General features: G+C 45.1%; 1 protein-coding gene across 5 annotated transcripts; it reads right to left on the reverse strand.

Annotated features, from left to right (window-relative positions):
• Positions 1-1,847: 1,847 nt before the first annotated feature.
• On the reverse strand, positions 1,848-22,792 carry LOC134968849 (protein phosphatase 1 regulatory subunit 12A-like). Of its 5 annotated transcripts, none has more exons than XM_063944375.1 (24): positions 22,367-22,791; positions 21,671-21,801; positions 20,018-20,136; positions 19,230-19,389; positions 18,782-18,926; positions 18,346-18,420; positions 16,918-17,003; positions 16,436-16,560; positions 15,528-15,604; positions 15,230-15,397; positions 14,938-15,014; positions 14,614-14,838; positions 13,647-13,712; positions 13,475-13,565; positions 13,150-13,311; positions 12,902-13,034; positions 12,684-12,814; positions 11,174-11,230; positions 10,885-10,904; positions 8,672-8,759; positions 8,074-8,178; positions 7,111-7,161; positions 6,966-7,016; positions 1,848-4,844 (listed from the first exon to the last, which is right to left on the reverse strand). In XM_063944375.1, the coding sequence occupies exons 1-24, from the start codon at positions 22,622-22,624 to the stop codon at positions 4,758-4,760; spliced, it is 2,688 nt and encodes an 895-aa protein (XP_063800445.1). In that variant the 5' UTR covers positions 22,625-22,791; the 3' UTR covers positions 1,848-4,757. The 5 variants fall into 5 exon arrangements, with proteins under 5 accessions (XP_063800445.1, XP_063800444.1, XP_063800446.1 ...); XM_063944374.1 differs by having other exon boundaries at positions 16,436-16,584; positions 22,367-22,790; XM_063944376.1 differs by lacking the exon at positions 15,230-15,397 and having other exon boundaries at positions 16,436-16,584; positions 22,367-22,790.
• Positions 22,793-23,125: the final 333 nt, after the last annotated feature.

Below are 23,125 nucleotides of genomic sequence, written 5' to 3' on the forward strand. Positions count from 1 at the left end.
GCAGGGGGTGACATCCCTTCTAAAGGCATCTGCTCCGCCTCCACATCATTATCCTCATCAAACATGTCGACACAGCCGTACCGACACACCGCACACACACAAGGAATGCTCCGAATGAGGACAGGACCCACAAAAGCCCTTTGGGGGGACAGAGTGAGAGTATGCCAGCACACACCAGAGCGCTATATAATGCAGGGACTAACTAAGTTATGTCCCCTATAGCTGCTTTTTATATTATATATGTATTGCGCCCAAATTTAGTGCCCCCCCTCTCTGTTTTTACCCTGTTCTGAAGTGTAGACTGCAGGAGAGAGCCAGGGAGCTTCCTTCCAGCGGATCTGTGAAGGAGAAATGGCGCCAGTGTGTCTGAGGGAGATAGCTCCGCCCCTTTTCCGCGGCCTATTCTCCCGCTTTTTTCTGGATTCTGGCAGGGGAATTTACCACATATATAGCCTCTAGGGCTATATATTGTGGTATTTTTGCCAGCCAAGGTGTTTTTATTGCAGCTCAGGGCGCCCCCCCCCCAAGCGCCCTGCACCCTCAGTGACCGGAGTGTGAAGTGTGCATGAGGAGCAATGGCGCACAGCTGCAGTGCTGTGCGCTACCTTGGTGAAGACTGATGTCTTCTGCCGCCGATTTTCCGGACCTCTTCTTGCTTCTGGCTCTGTAAGGGGGACGGCGACGCGGCTCCGGGACCGAACACCAAGGACTGGGCCTGCGGTCGATCCCTCTGGAGCTAATGGTGTCCAGTAGCCTAAGAAGCCCAATCCGGCTGCAAGCAGGCGAGTTCGCTTCTTCTCCCCTTAGTCCCTCGCTGCAGTGAGCCTGTTGCCAGCAGGTCTCACTGAAAATAAAAAACCTAAAATTATACTTTCTATCTAAGGGCTCAGGAGAGCCCCTAGTGTGCATCCAACCTCGGCCGGGCACGAAATCTAACTGAGGCTTGGAGGAGGGTCATAGTGGGAGGAGCCAGTGCACACCAGGTAGTCCTAAATCTTTCTAGAGTGCCCAGCCTCCTTCGGAGCCCGCTATTCCCCATGGTCCTTACGGAGTTCCCAGCATCCACTAGGACGTTAGAGAAATGGCAGTTAGGAGCTGATTGGCTGGTACTTTTTCACTCCCCATTTTATCACTTTCCAAGCCATGCTGCATCCAGCCCCCAATCTATTGTTCACTGCCGTCGTTCATTGACTATTCCTATTGGATGTGCTGTACCTCCAGTGGGATAATTCCATGGCCGTTACATCGCACCATCATCAGGTGTGCACCTCATATACAGGGAATATGTAGGAAACCTTTAGGTGAGGTAAAGGTGCCCATAGAAGCAAACGAGTTTCTGTCATTTTATAGACTGTGCTACATAAATGACAGCTAGAAGCGGATTAGTTGCTATGGGCAACTTCTCCACATTATCTCTAAGGTTTCATACACAATGGGATCACAGCATGTGCGCAGTTTGCCAATAATCACGCCGTTGCACGAACATCGACCATTGCGTACAAACATGAATTTGGGCCAAAGTACATAAGCCTTAAGATCTTTACGGAATAATAAAGGAAAAACAAAACTAAAAAAACACATATAGCGTATATAATTTACAATTGTGAAACTGAAATGACCTGCTGCACATTATTAGCAAACCAGTGCTATAAATCCTTTACTGAAACCTAGATTAAATCTTTGCGTCTGAGTATATTTAATACAGAAGTGTCCATCAGTTTGCAGTTACTAACATTCCTTGACTGGTGCTCACCTAGTAAGGTCTAATGAAGCAGCAAATGTTTTTTTCTGGGATAGGCAACGAGAATCGAACATCACCAGGTTGAACCAGCACACGTAACAAAATATAGGTTTCAAAGTGAGTTTATTTGTAGGTTTGGGGTGATGAGAGGATATCCCATCACCGATAAGACACACAAGGCTGTTCAGAAGGACATACTTACACAAGAGGATACTAATGGAATGGGATACATCAATCAGGTTAAGCCAGGTATGGGTATCCCTCGGCACTCCACATGACAAAGTAAGTTTTCCATTTTACAAGATGGAGTGTCAGAGCATGCCAATTCCTGTGTTGGACACGGGAGGACAGAACCGGGCAAGGTCACATGACAAACGGAGGCGGAAATGTTGGCAAATGAGCAAACACACACACACACACAAATGAGTGCCTTGCAAAATAAAAACAGTGCATTTATAAATTATACAAACAAAAATCAAAGCAAAAAAGGCAGTACTGCAACTTGAACAAAAACGCAGTGTTTGTTAAAACAATTTATAAATACAATATATTGCACAAAATAATAACACGTGAGTGAAAAAAATAAAACACAGGCAGAAGTCGAATACGGTGCATACTGATTGAGGAGGGGGAAGATTTGGGGATTAGTATCAGGAAAGACTGGAGAGGTCCCGGGGAGTATGAGCATCTCATCACCTACCCAAGGCATGTGCTTTCAATGTCAGCTACACAGCCCCGTATGTCTCTCAGCTGGTTCGATGCCAGAGAGAGAGAGTGAGAGAGAGTGTTACATTCCAGCCTCCTGGTTTTTCTCACTGCTCTGCTCCCAGAATAAAGAATTTCTTTCCCTCTATGTCTTGGGAACAGGGACAGATTTCTGCCTTGTCACAGATTAACCACCTTTCTGCTAAAGAGATACACACATTGCCCCCATTGTGATTCACGAGGGTTTGAAGAAATGTAAGGTCTATTGCAGGATAGGTTTTAATAACCACACAAAAAGGGGGAGATGTATCAAACCTTGGAGCAAGATAAAGTTAACAGATAAAGTGCCAACCAATCGGCTCAAAACTGCCATTTTTCAAACACACCCTGTAAAATTATTGAAGCTGATCAGTTAGCTCTTTATCTCTCTCCAAGACTTGATACATACCCCCACAAAGAGGCAGAACGGGTTACTGAATGTTGCATATTTGTGAGCGAGGCTGTTGTTAATCATGGACATTAATGAAAACTGGTGCAGAGAAAGTTTGTTGAGACAAACAGCAACTAAGCAGGTATCTGCTTTCATTTTCTAAATCGTACTAGAAAAAAAAATGTATCAAACCTCAGAGAGAGAGAGAGAGATAAAGTACCAAGCAATCAGCTTCTGTCATTTTACAGGCTGTGTTTAAAACATGACGGTTAGGAGCTGATTGGTTAGTACTTTATCTCTCCAAAACTTGATACCTCTCCCCCTCCTGACCTTTATTTACTGTGCATCAGTTTTCAAAAACATCATCCCATAAAACGGACATGGCCGCTGGCATTTTATCTATTTGTCTCGTCATATAACTTATTTTCTAAAACCAGATGTGTCTACTAAAGTTTAGATCCCTGCCCACACAGTTCATTCGGGTGAGTTACAGTGGTTGGGCTACAACAGTCTGATAAATAGGTGTGAACTTGGCAAAGAGCGAGTCGGACCAATGCATCAGCCTTATTACTTGTTACTTGCTTGAGTAGAGAATAAATGAGAGGAGAACCTGCGGTAGTAGCCCTCCTGCAATCTCTGCCACTTAGGATGGGCATGGTATTTAACCGTTTATGGATATAAAAGAAAAATGACTTATTACTGCCACTCTGCTCCAAAGAGAAAAAAAAAAAAAAGTAATAAAAAATATATATAATAAATAAAATCCTCTCTCCCTGATCAACAACAACAAAATCTAACAAAAGTGGGGGAAATAATGCAATTGGAGTTTAGTGTTGCAAATGTGCTCATGAAAAAAAAAAAGAACATACTGTGTTACCTACCCAAAACCGGCAGCTTATTTCAACATCGTGACATCAGTTGCATAAGAGAAAAAGAAGAACACTTTGGAAACAACAAACTAAAACCAAAACACGATCGTACAAATGTGTGCACTTCCCAAACTTTGGATCTGGATGGTCAAATGTTGCTCACCCCAATCAGGCCTCTGTACTCCATCCTGTGATTATCTCGCTGTGCATACAAGGGGTAGGACACAATGGTCTGGACATAATAAAGCAGCCACCTCCATACATCAGAGGTCCCAGTCACCTTTAGAACATTCCAATCTGGCCCGCTGTCCCACAGTCTGTGTCCCTCTCCTAGAATTCCACAGTACTCCAAAAAAAAAAAAAAAAAATCAAGGGGGCTCATCTACGGTGATGAATCTGAGCGTTTGTTTGTCCAGTTGAGTCTTTGTACCTGAACTGCATTTTGATTTTTTTTTTGGATCCTGGGTTCTCCAGTGGTTAAGTAGATGTGAGGAACACCGCCTTATAAAGTAGGAATCTTTGAATCAGAGGGTATAGTCTGAAGGTCATTTTGTGGTGTCCGCCAAAAACCTGTACAGAAAATATATTCTTAAGTGTCATCTCTGGTCAACCGATCTTGCCAAGAGAGCAGGGGTGAATATAGGAGGTTTTAAAAAAATCTGCTGTAGATGGCAACAAAAGCAGACCGGGAGGGTCTCAAGTGGCAGTGTTTCTTTTGTTCTGGTTTTCTTTTCTGTTTTGTAAAATACAGGTAATATAAACACCTTCTCTGCAGATGGTCTTGGCCTTTTAGCAATGCTCCAAGAAGACAACATGGCCTCCAATGTGACAACTCCCAGACAGTCTCAGGGGTGGCTGTGCGGAAAAGGGGTGAAGTGATAGAAGGGAAGGGGCTGAACACACATCCTTTATACTCCAGCTCCCTGTAATATTCTCCGTATGTCCACCTGGTCTGCCCCAATGGGGTGACACGCGAGAGAGCAGGTAACAGAGTAGTCCTGAGGCAGCCGTGCTATTTAGACAGCTTACTGATAACTCTGATTAGAGCTCCATTCTCATCTTTCAGACGCTGGTTATCGGCCTTTAGGTCTCCGAGAACCTGTGAGAAAAGGAAAAAGGTGGAAGGAAAGGAAATTTAAGACGTGCGCTGTATACACAGGATCAGCAATTAACTCGGTGGGAGAGATGCATCAAACCTTGGTGAGAGTTAACGTGGAGAGAGATAAAGTATCAACCAATCCGCTCCTAACTGCCATGTCACAGGCTGTGTTTGAAAAATTACAGCTAAGAGCGGATTGGTTGGTAGTTTCTCGCTCTCCAAGGTTTGATACATCTCCCTCACTATCCAAACAGGAATTTTGGTGGCAAGCTCTGTTTCCCTACTATTACACATACTAAGCACGTTACTGTAAAACTAACAAGACATCTCATAATGAACATTTGAATTTGCTTCATTACAAAAAATATGTATCTGCTTAGTTTAAATTTATGCACTTTATTTCTCTTTTTTCACCCCATTGATCCTCTAGCTTTGTGCATCACTATGGTGACTGTATCCAATCACAGGGCACCTGTACACGCCCATTCCCCTATATGATCCTCTAGCTTTGTGCATCGCTATGGCGACTGTATACAACCAAAGGGCACCTGTACACACCCATTCCCCTATATGATCCTCTAGGTTTGTGCATCGCTATGGTAACTGTATACAACCACAGGGCACCTGTACGCGCCCATTCCCCTATATGATCCTCTAGGTTTGTGCATCGCTATGGTAACTGTATACAACCACAGGGCACCTGTACGTGCCCATTCCCCTATATGATCCTCTAGCTTTGTGCATCGCTATGACGACTGTATACAACCACAGGGAACCTGAACACGCCCATTCCCCTATATGATCCTCTAGCTTTGTGCATCGCTATGGCTACGGTATACAACCACAGGGCACCTGTACACGCCCATTCTCTTATATGATCCTCTAGGTTTGTGTATCGCTATGGCGACTGTATACAACCACAGGGCACATGTACGCGCCCATTCCCCTATAGCAGGGCTGGCCAAACCAGTCCTCGAGATCTACCAACAGTGCACGTTTTCCAGGCCTCCTAGAGATCTGTAGAATTGTCAGTTAGGAATGAATGCAGCACATCTTAATTGGTAATGACTACACCTGAGCACCAGCTAGGTGGTCTGGAAAATGTGAACTGTTGGTAGATCTCGAGGACTGGTTTGGCCAGCCCTGCCCTATATGATCCTCTAGCTTTGTGCATCGCTATGGCGACGGTATACAACCACAGGGCACCTGTATACGCCCATTCTCTTATATGATCCTCTAGGTTTGTGTATCGCTATGGCGACTGTATACAACCACAGGGCACCTGTACGCGCCCATTCTCTTATATGATCCTCTAGGTTTGTGAATCGCTATGGCGACTGTATACAACCACAGGGCACATGTACGCGGCCATTCCCCTATATGATCCTCTAGCTTTGTGCATCGCTATGGCGACGGTATACAATCACGGGGCACCTGTACACGCCCATTCCCCTATATGATCCTCTAGCTTTGTGCATCGCTATGGCGACTGTATACAATCACGAGGCACCCGTACGCGCCCATTCCCCTATATGATCCTCTAGCTTTGTGCATCGCTACGGTAACTGTATACAACCACAGGGCACCTGTACGCGCCCATTCCCCTGTATGATCCTCTAGCTTTGTGCATCGCTATGGCGACGGTATACAACCACAGGGCACCTGTACATGCCCATTCCCCTATATGACCCTCTAGGTTTGTGCATCGCTATGACGACTGTATACAACCACAGGGCATCTGTACGCGCCCATTCCCCTATATGATCCTCTAGCTTTGTGCATCGCTATGGCGACGGTATACAACCACAGGGCACCTGTACGCGCCCATTCCCCTATATGATCCTCTAGCAGCATTAAAACACTACAATACATCAAATGAAAACAGTGACACACAAAACAAATATTTAACTAGAAAGATCAAATCATAGAAGCCTTTAGCTCTGGCGAACCAGTGCAACCTCCCACGCAGCTTCACCTAGAGCCATTGCCTGCCAGGGGATTGCTAAAATAGGAGCTCACTATTTTTACTTACAAAAAATTGGGACACTCAAATAATTGTGAAAAATGGGGACTGTAATGGGGAAAAGTAGTAGACATTGGGCCATCCATATCTTTTCTCACCTTGAGTTCGTCCTGAAGTTCAGATAATCTGCGCTCCAGGATGACCTTTTCCTGATGCAAAAAAAGGGAAAAACATGGATATGAATAACAAAGATCGCAATGTGAAGGGATCAGCATCACGTGTCTATGTGATCACAAGGCACACCTTTTTCTCAGTGTCAATGAGAAAGGACCTGTCCACACTTCTTTCCTGCCTCTGGGGAACAAAGACAAGAGGTTAGTGCTAATAGTACAATTAAGTCATGTTTATGTAAAATCTGTAGTCTTAGCTACGTCAGTAAATAGACGTTGGGAACCCTCCAGTCATAGATTAAGGTGTGGTATAGAAGGTCTACAACGCCTAGGTCAACCCCATATGGTGGACATGCATTAGGTCGACACTAACAGTTTGACGGGTACAAAAGGTCAACACACGAAAAAGGGTGACATTGAAAATGGTCGACAAGAGAAATGTCAACAACGTTGTTTCTTTAGTGTATGTGTTGTTTTCACCGTCAGAGCACAGGGAACCCCAATCAAGGTGCCTAGCTCCGCTACCGTTTACTATTCTTAATCGTAGTCCACAGTGCTTGCTGCACTCACCCCTCCCTGCCGGGATCCCGGCGTCGGTATGCTGCCGGGATCCCGGCGTCGGTATGCTGACCGGCGGTCTCCTGACCGCCGGTCAGACATACTACACCCCATACTGCATGTAGAACTCAATTGACCTTTCCAATTACCCTGCACTAAGCGCTGCTGTTATAGGCTATAGCAGTGGTTCACAAACTGTGTGCCGTGGCACCCTGGGGTGCCGCGGGACACTTGCAGGGGTGCCTCAGGTTGGTGGTCCAGGACCAATTCAAACTATTTATTGTCAATTTAATAGGCAAAACCAGTGCTGATGGCTTCCAGTTATAAAATATGTGGACAAACAGAAGCAAATCTTGTCCCTCACCACACAACTGACCCTAAGGATGACATATAAACATAATTTACTTAATCTAATATTTTTTTCGAAATTTCTCAATAAGAAACTTGTGGCCTAGGGGTGCCGTGAAAAAAAAATCTGACACTCCAGGGTGCCGTGACTCACAAAAGTTTGGGAACCACTGGGCTATAGAGCTCTCACCTGGTTGGCTCTCTCCAACTCTGCTTTTGTATCATTCACCAAGTTCTGGGTGTTTAGCAGCTGGGAGCGAAGACGTCCGTTGTCTCTCATCAGGTCTTCATACAGCTGGAGCAACATAACATTCACATAAACACAAGTCAGGCCAAATAGTTGCAGGACAAACATTCAATGTAGCAGACTTAGGACTTAGTGTGTATTTCACAGTGGGGAACATAAGACTTTGCACAACAAAAGCCAAGCCGCAGAAGAATTATAGGTTACAGAGCACCAGCTATTCCTGGGGTAAGAGGTCTACAGAGTAGAGCGCTGGAATATGGGCCATGTATAATTACTGTGCAGAATAGGTCCTGCATCCTCACATGCCGTGCCCTCTGTGCTGAATAGCTATAGACCGTTTGTAAATAAAACCACATTGCAGGGAAATTGGCCAGTCTGCAGCACGACTGGGTCCTGGATGAAGGTAACACACTGGTTCCCAAAGGAGAGAGGAGGACACCCCCTATTTGGTCACTGCACCCAAACATATGACAATACACAACTATATATGTTCTGTCTACATAATACACACCACATCAAAGCTTGGTTTCCTAGAACTTACTTTTTTGAAGTCTTTAGTGTCCCTGTGCTCAGCCGCTATAGCTGCTTCTATGCGGCTTGCAGTGTGCGCATTAGAGACTGTCTCAGCCCTGAAACATAAGTACAAGCCAATGAGTGGTACAGAACTAACGCTAATGAAAGGGTTTAATCTCCAATATTACAATACGGATAATATAAAACAATGAGGATCATATGAAGTCCAATGTCAGACACAGTATTATCCCATAAGAGATTTCCAACTTTGTCTTTCATCAAAATATTCACATTATAAGTATAGGCATAATTATACTACATACATTTCATATATCAAATATTGCATATACTTAGGGGCAGAGAGCCAGTTGCCACCGGGCTCCAGCCCTGAAGGGGACATCTAGCTCCTCCCCTATGTCCTGTCCGTGCCCTTCCTGCTTTAATAGAAGAGCCACCACGCTGAACGCCGATCAGCGTCAGCATGGTGCTCCCCATCTGTGACCTAGACTCTGTGCTTTGCTCAGACGGTTGTGCAGTGGTCGCGGACGTCACCTGACATCCGATCGCGACCCTGGCTGTACCTGACTGAGGAGCTGGCCGGGAGACAGCGTGCAGAGAGGAGGGGGGCGCGCTGTTGCAGTCTGTTGAAGACAGGAGAGCAGCAGGTGCAGCAGTGGGCACAGGCAGTCAATAATAAATTGTATCACCCAAAAAAGAGGGGGACATGGCTCACAGAGGGGGAAGGGGTGGTAACACTCAAACCGGGTAAGGCATGGCTCACACACGGGAATGGGGACATGATATCACTCACATAGAGGAAGGGGGAAGGTATGGCTCACACAGGGGAAGGGGAGGGACATGGACCACACAAGGGGCAGGTGTGATATCATTAACACAGAGGAAGGGGAGGGGCATGGCTCACACAGGGGAAAGGGGACATAGCTGACCAAAGGGTAAGGGCTGATATGACTTACATAGGGGCCAGGGGATGGGGGTACATGGTTCTCATACAGTGCCAAGGGAAGGGGGGGAGCCTAGTTGTAATAAAAGGGTGAGACACGCCAAACAGCCACGTGGAAAACGTCACAGCCTAAGGTATAGACACAGTGTGATAATGGAGATTATAAGTGTGTTTTTTTCATATTGGCAACAATGTGTTAATTATTTTTCATGTTAAGCCAATATGCGTTATTATTTTCCTGTGGTGGCCTATGTGCTGTATTATTTTTCTAGCAGTGCCAATGTGTTTTATTATTTTCCTGTGGGGGACTATGTGCTTTATTCTTTTCCTATCCGTGCCAGTGTGTGTGATTTTTTTATCCTATCTCTGTCTGTGTGTGTGTGTTTTTCCCTACAATGCGGTCAGCAGTGATGTAGTGTAGGAGATAAAGGGGTCAGTGATGCAGTAGAGGGTATAGAGGGGTCAGTGATGCAGTAGAGGGTATAGAGGAGTCAGTGATGCAGCAGAGGGTATAGAGGAGGGGTCAGTGATGTAGAGTAGGGTATAGAGGGGTCAGTGATGTAGTGGTGGGTTTAGAGGGGTCAGTGATGCAGTAGAGGGTGTAAAGGGGTCAGTGATGCAGTAGAGGGTATAGAGGAGTCAGTGATGCAGTAGAGAGTATAGAGAGGTCAGTGATGCAGTAGAGGGTATAGAGAGGTCAGTGATGTAGAGTAGGGTATAGAAGGGTCAGTGATGCAGTAGAGGGTATAGGGGGGTCAGTGATGCAGTAGAGGGTATAGGGGGGTCAGTGATGCAGTAGAGGATATAGGGGGGTCAGTGATGCAGTAGAGGGTATAGGGGGGTCAGAGATGCAGTAGAGGGTATAGAGGGGTCAGTGATGCAGTAGACAGTATAGAGGGGTCAGTGATGTAGAGTAGGGTATAGAGGGGTCAGTGATGTAGTGGTGGGTATAGAGGGGTCAGTTAAAATACTAAAGAAATTCTAATCACTTTTTATAGGGGAAGGGGAAGGGGGGGTACAACATTTATCCAGGCAACTGGGATGAAGTTACGCCACTGCATACACGGTACTATACTTTATGCTCTGGAAAGGTTTTTAAATCTCACCTAAAAATCCGCATGGGAGCTCTAGATAGGACAGTGGTACAGCCTTTCTTCAGAGTTTAAGATTTGGAATCTAAACGCGTGAATGTAGGCTGCCCTCCATGTGCTTGCTTTCTAAAGGGCCCACACAACTGCAAAATTACTTACACATATCGGCATTAAATAAACATTTCTTACCGAGAGCTAAGTCCATCTACCTAGGAGGAAAAATACAAGAAACACACTGTCACACATTGGACATTGAATGATACATAGCATTTACACCCACTACTTCTGCTAATGGCAGAAAGATCTAATATATCATTCATAGCAGCTCACTTACCAATTAAACAGCAGTAGAGCCACGCAGCACAAAACAGATATAAAACCAAAAGTATTAATCAGTACCCCCTAAACGCATTCATTTGCCACCCTACCGCAAGTGTGCAAGTCACAAACATATACAGATACATGAACGTCCAAGCACCTGAGCTTGCGGACTCTCCTCCGCCCCATCCTCCTCTTCTGAATCTTCTCCATCGCACTGCAAAAGATACCATGTAATACTTCAATCTCTGCCACACTGGACTGAAATGGGTTCCGGTATGAATGGTCGACCATGATATGGTCGACAGTCATTAGGTCAACTACTATTGGTCGACATTGACATGGTCGACACATGAAATGGTCGACACAAGAAAGGTCGACACATGAAAAGGTCGACATGAGGTTTTTTTTTACTTTTTTTGGTGTCGTTTTTTGCGTAATGTGACTGGAAACCCCAATTAGTGCACCGCGTCCCCTCGCATGGCTCGCTTCACTCGCCATGCTTCGGGCATGGTGCCTTCGCTCCGCTACCGCTTCGCTCGGCACAGATTACCGTTCCAATCGTAATCCACGTGGATCGTAAAGTATGGAAAAGTTCCCCAAAAGAAAAAAAAAAAAGTTAAAAAACTCATGTCGACCTTTTGTGTGTCGACCATTTTCATGTGTCGACCATGTCAATGTCGACCAATAGTGGTCTACGTAATGACTGTCGGCCATAACATGGTCGACCATCTGAACGGATACCACTGAAATGCCCCCCCAGCTACGCTTAGTGGGTGCAGCCATTATTGTGGGCTGAACCAACTTTTAAGTGGATACAGTCAGTCCACTCAGCAGGGACTAGCAACAGCAGAAGCTCATTGGAAATGGATAGTTTGTGTTCTTGTAAATATAAGCCCAGCCCACACACTGGTTGCCTCACCGTAGTCATTGGCTTTTAGTGAACGGATAAGTTGTGTCCTAATGAATGTTGGTCCAGTACACACAGTGGCCGATTACTGACTGGTTCCTAGCGAATTCTTAGGCTGCATTTTATGATATTGGTTAAACTCTTCACTGTGTTTAGGTAATAGGGTGACATGCCCTTTAAATACATGAGCTGCCATACTGCTTTCTCAGGAGAGGTGAAATTAAATATTATAAAAGGGTATAATAAAGTAGTGCTCATGTATTTATCATGGGAATTGCACAGATTAATAGACAATTTGCAATTTTAAAATAATAATGTGCCCTTTGAAGACCCCCATATAAGTTCCTGTCTGCCATAAGCTCTCCTCTTCCATACCATTTAGGATTATGCCATACAGCTTTCTCATACGGGTGTAGTACGGGTGACCGGCGGTCTCCTGACCGCCAGTCACCTTACCGACGCCGGGATCCCGGCAGCATACCGACGCCGGGATCCCGGCGGGGAGGGGCGAGTGCAGCAAGCCCCTAGCGGGCTCGCTGCGCTCGCCACGCTGCGGGCTCGGTTCTATTCCCACTCTATGAGTGTCGTGGACACCCACGAGTGGAAATAGTCCCTGTTGGTCGGCATGCCGACCATCGGGATAGTGAGCCGTCGGGCTCACCGAGGAGGTCATGTGACTGTCGGTCAGCTGACCGGCGGTCACATGAAGACCACCCTCTCATACAGGTATTGGCCATGCTACAGATGGCTCATATCTTACATCTCTAGTGGTCACTGGAACTCCGGTGGATCTCCTCTTCCCGCGTGGCCGCCTCCGGTCTCGCACACCTGCCTTGTTCCTCCCACCTTTCTCATCACTTTCTTTCTCATCCTCCTTGGACTTCTGCATCTCTGTAGATTACATTTACCTCTCAATGCGGGTTCTCCAGAAATATTCTCCATAAAATTCTCTTGAAAGAGGTCTGCTAAAGAACTAACCTTTGCTCTCTAAACTGTGCCCTCCACCTCGCCTTTGGGAACCCGAGGAGGTCGGCGTTGGTTCTGGAGTGGTTATGCCTAAAAGATCCGATTTCTGCAAACTAGCGTTACGAGCCCTCCAGCTAACCTCTGCCTACAAAAATCAGAACACAACCACTGAATGTAGGAACAGAAACAACTCATCCTTACCTCAACTCCATATATAAACACATTAGACTATAATATCTGTATCCAACATGACCACTCACCCCGTCATCAACAGTCGCACGACTGCTCCTTGGTTTTATTTGGTTGTCTTTGCTAGTCTCCTCTTTTGATTGAATCTTTGCTGGTTCTGTTTCTACTACTTTATTTTCCTGCTGTCCTTTGATGACCTTCTCAGCCTCTTTCAAATCCGTCAGGGTCACTCCCTGCCGAAGCCATGAGGATGGGCCAGAGGTTTTTAAAGTGAAAGCAATGAGCGAGATCATATTCAGTAAAATATATAAATTGCTTAACAAATGGTGTTATCAATATAAACGAGACAAGACGTATTTATAGAAATAGCTGAAAAAGTATTCTGTAACTACTAACCTGAGTGGAACGCCGGGACTGTCGGGCGTGGCGAGATCTTGCCTTTCGCTGAGCCTCAGCTTCCTCGTCTCTTACGGGAGTCAGGTAAGACCTGAAGAAACAACATTCAATGACACTTCTCTAGCAAGTCAAAGTGTATATGTGTCCTCACAGGCAGGAACATGAGTCTTACCTGCGCCTCTCTTTGGTCTCTGTGTTGGCTACTGGCTCTGAATTTGTACTTGTAGTCTTTCCATTTCTAGAAGTGACAGTAGGAATAAAACAATAAACACTAAGGTCTCAATTTACTAAGCGGAGTGTTTTCAAAGCATTTAAAAAAAAAAAAAAAGCAATAATATTAAATACATAATAAGGCACGTTATTCATTCATTTATTACTGCTCATTTAATCCCACAGGCAAAACCGCAAACAACCGGCAGCTTGGAAAACACGCCTATTAGTAAATTTTGCTCCCAGTTACCACTCAGTAGCAGCTGCCCACAGTCCCCAAATTCATGCATTTCTGAAAATTTAAATTTTAGGAAACCATGGGCCTGATTCGGGCCTGATCAGACCTGATCGTAGATGTGCTAAATTTAGCACATCTACGATCGGTCTTCAGACATGCGGGGGGGGACACCCAGTCTGACATGCGCCGGAGCACCGCGGCGCCGATACATGAGCAGTTCAGACCTGATCGCTGCTGTGCGAAAATGCACAGCAGCGATCAGGTCTGAATTAGCCCCCATGATTGGTTGGTGGGCAAGGTTTTCTCTATGGTCTCAGTTGCTAGTATGGTATGCAATAATATCAATGCCTGTCCTTATGAGTAACGTTACACCTCTGTTTCTGTAACCATCAGTAAGGTGCAACTACAGTGTATTGGTTAGTCTGAGCAGCCCAACTCACACACCTCATACACCTAGCAAGTATTGGGGCAATTTCCCATTTTTGCAGATGGCTTAGTTGGAGGAACGGGGAAATCCAACATGTTCGAAATTCTCACTTCACCAATTCCCACCAATAAATGATCGGATCTGTGAGACAGGAATTTTTATCAAGTATTTATTCACAATACCCTGACGGATCACCGATCATTGATGTCCAGCGGATCTGTTTTAAAGAACCCTTAAGCACACTGGCAAAAGAATAGGTGTTACCTTCCAATCGAATTTGTCACTGAAACTGTTGTATCTACTTTAGCAGTCACAGTATTCCCACTCGTAAAAGGACTTTCGGGTTTAGTTGTTAAGGGCTCCCTTTTAGGCAGGGAGGTTTCGGTCTTCGTAGTCAAAGGATCTCCTCTCTGCCTACGGAGTGAGCCAAGTCCTTCATCTTCGTTGTTCCGCTGCCGAGTGTATGACCCACGGACAAACTGAGGTTCCCTTTGGAACAAAAATAAAACCAAGCCGGTCACCATAACAGTGGTATTTGTATGGCCCCGAAATCTATGCTCTCTGCCACATTTAAATCCTTATCCTCACCTCACATTTTCCTGGTTAGTGAGCAGTTTTTGGCTTGGAAGGACCCGTGCTAACCGAAGCTCAGCCCCTGTCTTCTCCTGCAAGACAGAAAGTCAGTGTTAGGGGATGGTGGGAAGTACAAACCGAGTAAGAATGAATGGTGGGCTGGTAGGAATGAGAGCAGTATGCTAGGGAAATGTGGAGTCCATCGAGCAGAAGGAAAATGTGCAGACTGAGAAGAAGCTGAAAAGAAATAGTTATGAAAGAGAAGTGATGTTTTAGATGGTCAGAGAGAGTCCAACTGGATACACACTCTGTCTGCTAGCTGGGAGCTGGATGCAGATTTTGGTAATGCTGCTCTCCGGCCTTCTTCGGCAGCGGTGCCAGAGCTCAGAGTTCCAGAACTACCAGTCTTCCTAAGGGAGGCTCGCCATGATCCTAGGGACGGCTCAGATTTCTCCTGATCCTGGACAGCAGGGGTCTATGGATAGCAGTATACATATAAGATGTGTGGCTAACCATTATGGTCATCTGCTGGTACGGTGTTATAGAAAGGGGACTACCAGGAATGAAAAGTCATTATTCCCAGCCTTCTGCACCCTCCCTCTCACCTTCTTTGCTGCTGTACCCGACAGGTTCCTCAATTGATTGTTCAAGTTATTAATCCTTTCTTGAGCTTTAACTTTCTCTGTAAAACAAAACAACGGGCAAAGCGTAAACAACTCTAAACAAAGCTTTATAAAATGTAATAAAAGAGGGAAATATGGGTTCACATTAGGTGACCTGTGTACCCAGCCGATGTCAGATGCGACGGAAGGATATACACATTGCACAACGACCACATGATGCATCATTCTCCCCGCTGCATCCCACCACATCTAAATGCATAGGGTCGTCAGCCACGTCTTTAGATTGGGCTGCATGTACAGCAGATCTGAAGATGCGACAGACTACAAGTGCGAGCATGCAATAGTAAGTACAAACTTGATTTGAACAATTTCTTATTCCGATCCATTGGAAATTGGGCAATCTTTCCCAAAAAAATTCTAATGTGTACCCAGCTTAAGGCCATTCCTAAATGGCGCAAGCATACACTTAAGGACACGGGACACCAATTTCTGTAATAAAACAATCTGCAAATCGTCTATTATTTTGCTGCTGCCTTATGGTAAAAGACAAGGTAAGCGTAGCTTCTATACAGCACTGCAGGATGACCTTATTCCTAATAGTAGATACCATTATAGCAGCTTTCTGTGTCCTGGCAGCGAATACGGAGGGAGATGGCAGCTTTACAAACTCACACAATCTAAGACATCCAACACACAGGTAGTCATGTTTAATAAAGAAATACAATGTAAGAGATGCTTTTACTAGAAGGCAGCAAAAACATAATGACAACACCTTGCACATCAATGTTGGTCGGATGGGGTAGAGGTGTGAAAGTAATAATCAAGTTCATTTTTAATGTTAAGAGCACCATGATAGAAGGGACATAGAGGAGGGGGAAGTGCGTGTTCACCTGACTCTGCATCAGAACCGGACTCTTCAGAGCTGGACGCGATGGGCTGGCTGGTAGGCACAGTTTTGGTAAGCGGCTGCGCACTGCGCTCTTTGTCCTGTACACGCAGTGCGACCTTTTCCTGGCTGCTCAGACGAGAAATAGAACTCCTATTTGAAAAAGGGGTGGAGCAGGGTGCGTGCAGGGGTCAGTGCTCACAGTGCCCGGGATAGCACAACACTCAGCACACACAGTGAGAAAACTCCAAGCTCACACCGTGAGCAAATTTTTGCAGTGCACCACAATCTCCCTTGTGACACTGATCAGTGCATGACACACAATCTAGTGGTCCAAAACAACAGTGACACACAACACCTCCACCGTGACACACTCCATGACCCAAGTGTGACCTTCGCGCCCATCAAGATCAACCACCATGCAACAACTGCTCATTCCAACATATTTTGCGCTCAGCACACAAACACTGCATGTCTGATACAGACCTCCTTGTTCTGTTAGCTGCATTCTGGTTGAGAGGACTTGTCTGAGACATAATCTGTGGCGCAGTCTTCATCTTCTCCAAGCGTAACTGGAGAGAAATACAGGAAGGCAAAATGGTGAGAGAGGAGCTTGCAAGTTTTTTTTTTATTCTTCGCACACTTGCAAGCCCAACGTACGCATCTACCGACCACGCAGAATCGTTCCAACTTGGCCACTTGTGGTCAAAGGGGCGTAACTGGGTGACAATAGGGAATTAGCGCATAAGCCAAGTGTGCTGAAGATGCGTACATGGACTATTCGGACTGATCTCTTGCAATAAAAAAAGAAGAAAAAGTTACCTCAGCGCTATTACTGTAAAAAGTATTGAATTAATAAATCAAGAGTGAGAATATAATATTTTGGTATATGCAACATGAATATATAGCCGCTAGTTACAAGTGCTGAAATGGTGATAAAATTTAACACCAAAAAATGAAAAAGCAAAATAAAAAAGGACAGAGGAACTGCATTTATCAGACAAAAGACATAAATACACAGATATTTAAAAATTTAATAAACACCTAAAAATAAATACCACTGGTAGGGCATTAACAGGTCAAGACACATATATATAGTATCAAAGAATATAAATTTAATATCTATTTAAAAATATATAAAATAAAAATATATAAATATAATTTCACCACATAAATGTATAAATAATAAATATATATAACTATAAATGTATAAATAACTATAACAGTTCATCACGCTGGTATTAGGTGTATAGTAATAAACTACTGTCCCAATCCATAGGATTCCAAACAGTCTGATATAGGTATCCCAGGTTGAGACCAATGGAGCTACATGTCCCATAATGCACTGCTGGACTCACATATTGGAACGCTGTAAAGGTGGCCACTAGATATACCGTTTGTCTTTAGCGCCTGCAAACCGTGGCATGTCTCTCCTGGGCGAGACAACTGTAAGTGTGGTGCTGCCGCTGTGAGCTCCGGAAGAGCACTCATGGACGCTCCGATCTCTCTCTCCAGCAAAGACAGTGGACACCACAGCATGGTGTACCACTGACGCATTTCCTCCCAATTTACCTCAGAAGCATTTAACTCCCAATTACGCGGGGCTGTATATTTTTCTATATTTTTGGATTTATGTCTAAGGTCTGATAAGCGCAGTTTCTATATTTTTTATTTTGATCTCTTGCAACAGACCTAAGGCCGGCGAGAGTGCATATTGATAATGATGACAGCTGAGGCCAACAGCAGTGCGGTCGCATAGATGCATATGACTCTGCCTACAGGTGAATATTAGCATTTAGTGCCATATTCACAATACAAGTACAATTCTGGATGACTTGCATGCGGCTTGGAACCGGCCTCACTACGATTGTGTGCTATATTTTCAATCCCCAAATGGGCCCAATGTGCTCTCACCACACTCTGTTTGCTCTTCAGCTCCTCCAACACAGACTCCAAACTGTCATCTGCAACATCAAAAGGCGTCTGACCCTACAAGAGATGAGAAGACATTGCAAGATTTGTTTGGACACAACGGGCTACAAAACAACAGACAGAACACCCTGCAAGAGAAAGCCATTAGACTCAAGAAGTGAGAGACAAAGTGCAACAAGACTGCATCAAGATAGCCGGAGGAAAACAGCCAAGAAATGCAAAAGAAATATGCAACAGGAATATATAAAGGTGGGAAAAAATTAAGAGGGCTCGAGCAAGACATAGAAAAAGCAGCCAGGAGGACATCTAGACCAGACGCACATTAGATACATTGCATAGGTGTCGAAAACCAGCCACGGCAGTGCCAGGGGGCAGAAGCAGTCTGTGTATAGTGTGAGGAGACCGCTGACCCCCTCACCACTTTGTTGACAGCCTCCATGTCACAGAGAGCCTCACACAGGAGACGGCATGCATCCTGATGGCCCCAGTGAGTGGCCGCGTGCAGGGGAGTCCAACCATCTAAGTCACGGGAGTCCACGTCAAACCCCAATTGTAGGAGCAGCCTGGGATAGACATGAAGAACGAGAGAGGCAGAAGAGATGGTAGATGATGAGATACTTAAGGGTGGGACATTTGAGAAGAAATGAACAGGATCTGTGGATGGATAATACTGAAGAATGACACATGAAATAATTATTGGATTTTTTTTTTTTTTTTAAACTGTTCATTCCCAAATCAATTTACATTCCACGTCCTAGATTTCTTCCTACCATACCAGGAACATTTCCCCTTCATCTTATAACTACACCCACACATGCATTAACAATGCCCTCCTAATGTATATACTAGATCCCCAACCAGCTCACCTGATCACTTCAGTGTAGCCCTTTGCTGCAGCTACATGCAGAGGGGAAGCCCCCGTGGTTGGATGTCGGATATCCTCGTATTTTCCGTTGTTCAGCCAGCGCCGAACATCTCTCAGCATGAGCTCCTCCTCCTCTCTTCGCACAGAGTCTAGATCCACACCTGCAGTACGGGAGCACAGTCTCATTTAAACGATATACGGTAACAGTTAATAGCTGTGTAACATGTTCATCCATGCTCTTGGTGCAGGAGATAAACTATCTCCATCAAAATGGTCGTGAAGAAACTAGAAGATGATTCGCTTTTTAAAGATTATCCAGGGGGGAAAAAATTAAGTCCATTTCAAACTGCTCAAACAGAACCTGGCATCTACACTACCATTCCACTAGAACCGACTCATCCATTGGCCATGGCTAATGAATAAGGTTCATGAAGTATTTTGGTGACGTCACTAGATCCTAGCTTTATTCTTATTGGTTCAGCGTACAAAATGGCTGCCTAAAAGGAGGCTTCACCACAAGCGCTTTTTAAAGTCAGTTCCTGGTGAGGGTCAGTGATATTTACAGCTCTCTCTTCTTATTGAGCTATATAGAAGCTGTACTCTGGACTGCTACCTGCAATATACACTGATTAGTGACAAAGTCTCAAAGCACTCCTTGGCTTGTGGAAAAAGGCAAGGGATACTTCTAACACTGCTTTTTTATTTTGTTCAATCATAAAGCTAGCAATAGACTGTTTTTTGTTGTTAATAATAAAAATAATAATTATTATTTCAGAAGTACATTTTTACCTTGCTTTTTGACCTCACTCTTCAGCAGTTTCTCCATAGCGCTCTCATGAGAGACATCCAGCGGAAGTTCCCCTTCACTGTTCACAATAGATACACTTGCGCCCTTAGAGATCAAGTACCTGCCCAGAGGATAAATCAATTAACTATAGAAAAATTAATTAAACTACCAGAAATGAGTAGTAAAGTTCCTTGGGTAGAAGTCATTTTGGTAAGGGATGTAAACCAAGAGATTTGGGGGGAGATTCAAATGTGTGAAAAGTCGGTTGGGTGTCTGTTTTTTCCCCTGTCTATTAGATAGGGAAAAAACAGACTCCCAACTGAATTTTCAAACATTTGAATCTCCCCCTATGAATGATGATAGTGTTATTTAAGAAGTCAACATGTCCAACGCTACTAACAATATTTTTTTAATATTAATTTCTAAATAATATAAACAATTGATAAGGGTGTTCCAATAACATAACATAACAACACAGTGGTTTTCAAACTTGGTCCTCCGGACCCCCACACAGTTCACATTTTCCAGTTCGCCTAGCAAGAGCACAAGTGTATTCATTACTCACTGGCCCATTTTAAAAGATCCACAGGCGGAAATAATTATTTCACTTGTGATTCTGTGAGGAGATCTGGAAAACATGCCCTGTGTGGGGTCCTGAGGACAGAGTTTGAGAACCTGTGACATAACATATTGACAGTGATTACCGAGTGTTCCTCGGAACTACAACAAAAAGAATAATAAATCACTCTTATGGTAAATGCAGTTACACCGTTTTCTATGGTTGGCTGTCAAAATTCTTATTAGAACACTCTCCTAACAGGGTTGCTGAGAGGAGGAGCCATTTTCCAGGTTGTGTATCATGAGTAGGTAGCTGTATAATGCGGTTATGCAAGAAGCTATTGTGTGAACCAGAATCTATGGATGATTAAACCAACATTTTACATGAAACAAAAGCGACTTCCGATATTTGCAACCAAAATGGCTGTTATTTTATATACTGCACATAAATAGCAACAATGTATAGTTAATTCTGGTTTACTGTAATACATTTCAGGTATGTATAAGTCACCAAAACAATATAAGACATTCATCTTCGATTAGTGACAAAAGGGATTGGAATACCTCTAATTAGCAGCTGGCTACATCACTGAACAACATTTTTAGGTGTGTATTGCTGAGAATACCAGGCTGTCAAAGGCCTGTCAAGGTGTTAACCTTGCACCCCTGGTAAAACCTGTTCTAACCACATACCAGTACGAAAAGAAATGTCACACATAACATTCTGCCTTACATTTTGATCCTTAATCATTTATTACTAAACCACCATTAAGAATATTCACAGCCTAATTGCAAAAGCTTCATTTTGTACAATTTAGAATATTATGGCCACACTGGGCGAGAATGCAAACGTCACGTTGCAAAAGTAATATTATTTCCTTGCAGAAAATACACAAGTAGGGGATAGCTAATTCAGTTATTCCCGAAAATGGACATTAGACAGTTTTCCCCTTAGAAAATGCATCAAGAGCGGTAAACAATAATGCAGCGTAAAAGTGACATTATATATATATATATATATATATATAAATATAAAATGAGATATTCCAGCTTAGGATGCAATGGACAAGGCAAAAGTGGGTGAGGTGGCCACTCACTGTGCAATGCTGACAAAGCCACAGGATGCTGCTGCGTGTAGGGGGGTCCAACCCTCATTGTCCTGCTGGTTCACAGTGGCTCCATTTTCCACCAAAAACTGAACCATTTCCATATTTTCATCAATACAGGCCTAGAGGGGGGGTCAAAGTGGGATAAAGTGACAATGACATTGTGAGTGGTATTGACAATTTATTTACAGAATAAATAGTATTATTAACAATGGTGAATATGGCAAGGGGGTCTGTTAAAGCACAGCAATGGACAACAAACATTGGAGGTAAATGAAAAACAATATCATTAAGAAATGCAATGTAAGATGCTATAGAAGTTATAGTTAGGGAATGGGGGGTGAAAGATGACAGCTGGTGTGTGGTCTGGGTGTCATTCTCTTACTACTGCAGGATGACAGCCCCTCTTACAGCAATAATGGGAATCCTGTAGCAGGAGCCCAGAGTGGAGTGTGAGCTGGGATGCAGGGGGCACTGCTGCATATATGGGTATATTCTGTGCCGCATACATGGTATGTGCAGGGCTCTCTACTAAGGACGATGCTGGAGTATGTCCTGGCCAGTGTAACAGGGATGTGCCCGGCTGGGCATGGGGGTCCCGTTACTGCCAGGGCTCCCAGCACTCGCTCTCACAGGGCTCAGTCAGGGCTGGCTGCTGGGAAGCGCCCCCCGGTTACAGCAGGGTACCTGGTGCAGGGCTGTCAGTCCGTCCACATTGGTGCCATTGATCGGGGCTCCGGCCGCCAGCAGTTCCCGAACCTCCTCCCGGTCTCCAGCCGAACAAGCGGCCATAAACACGGCTCCTTGGGCGAAGCGCACCCGGGGAGGGCGGCGGATGCAGCCGGGGGGCAGGCATCGCTCGGTCTCCGAACCCAGCCACCGGCTCAGCTGCTCCCGGCGCTTCTCCTTAGCCGAGTCCGGCCGCTGCCGATCATCCGCCGCCATCTTCCGTGTCCTGCCCGGGGACAGGCGGTAGGAGGGGACCGGGAGAGGCCGGCGGGTGGGGAGGAGGGACGAGGAGGAGGAGAGGCCGCCGGGGGAGGAGACGTGTGATGGGGGCACAGTGAGGGAGAAGGAGCGGGACGAGTCTGTGTCACACACGGAGTACAGGGGATGACAGGACGGGGGGAGTGGTGGGGTCAGGAAGTGGACCAGAGCTTATTCCACATGGGAGAGAGCCAGCAGGGACCAGAGATTATTCCACGTGGGAGAGACAGCAGGGACCAAAGCGTATTCCACATGGTAGAGACACAAGGGACCAGAGCTTATTTCACATGGGAGAGACACCAGGGACCAGAGCTTATTTCACATGGGAGAGACACCAGGGACCAGAGCTTATTACACATGGGAGAGACACCAGGGACCAGAGCTTATTACACATGGGAGCTTATTACACATGGGAGAGAGCCAGCAGGGAGCAGAGCTTATTCCACATGGGAGCTTATT

Source organism: Pseudophryne corroboree, chromosome 11, assembly GCF_028390025.1.
Source record: "Pseudophryne corroboree isolate aPseCor3 chromosome 11, aPseCor3.hap2, whole genome shotgun sequence".
Lineage (NCBI taxonomy): Eukaryota > Metazoa > Chordata > Amphibia > Anura > Myobatrachidae > Pseudophryne > Pseudophryne corroboree.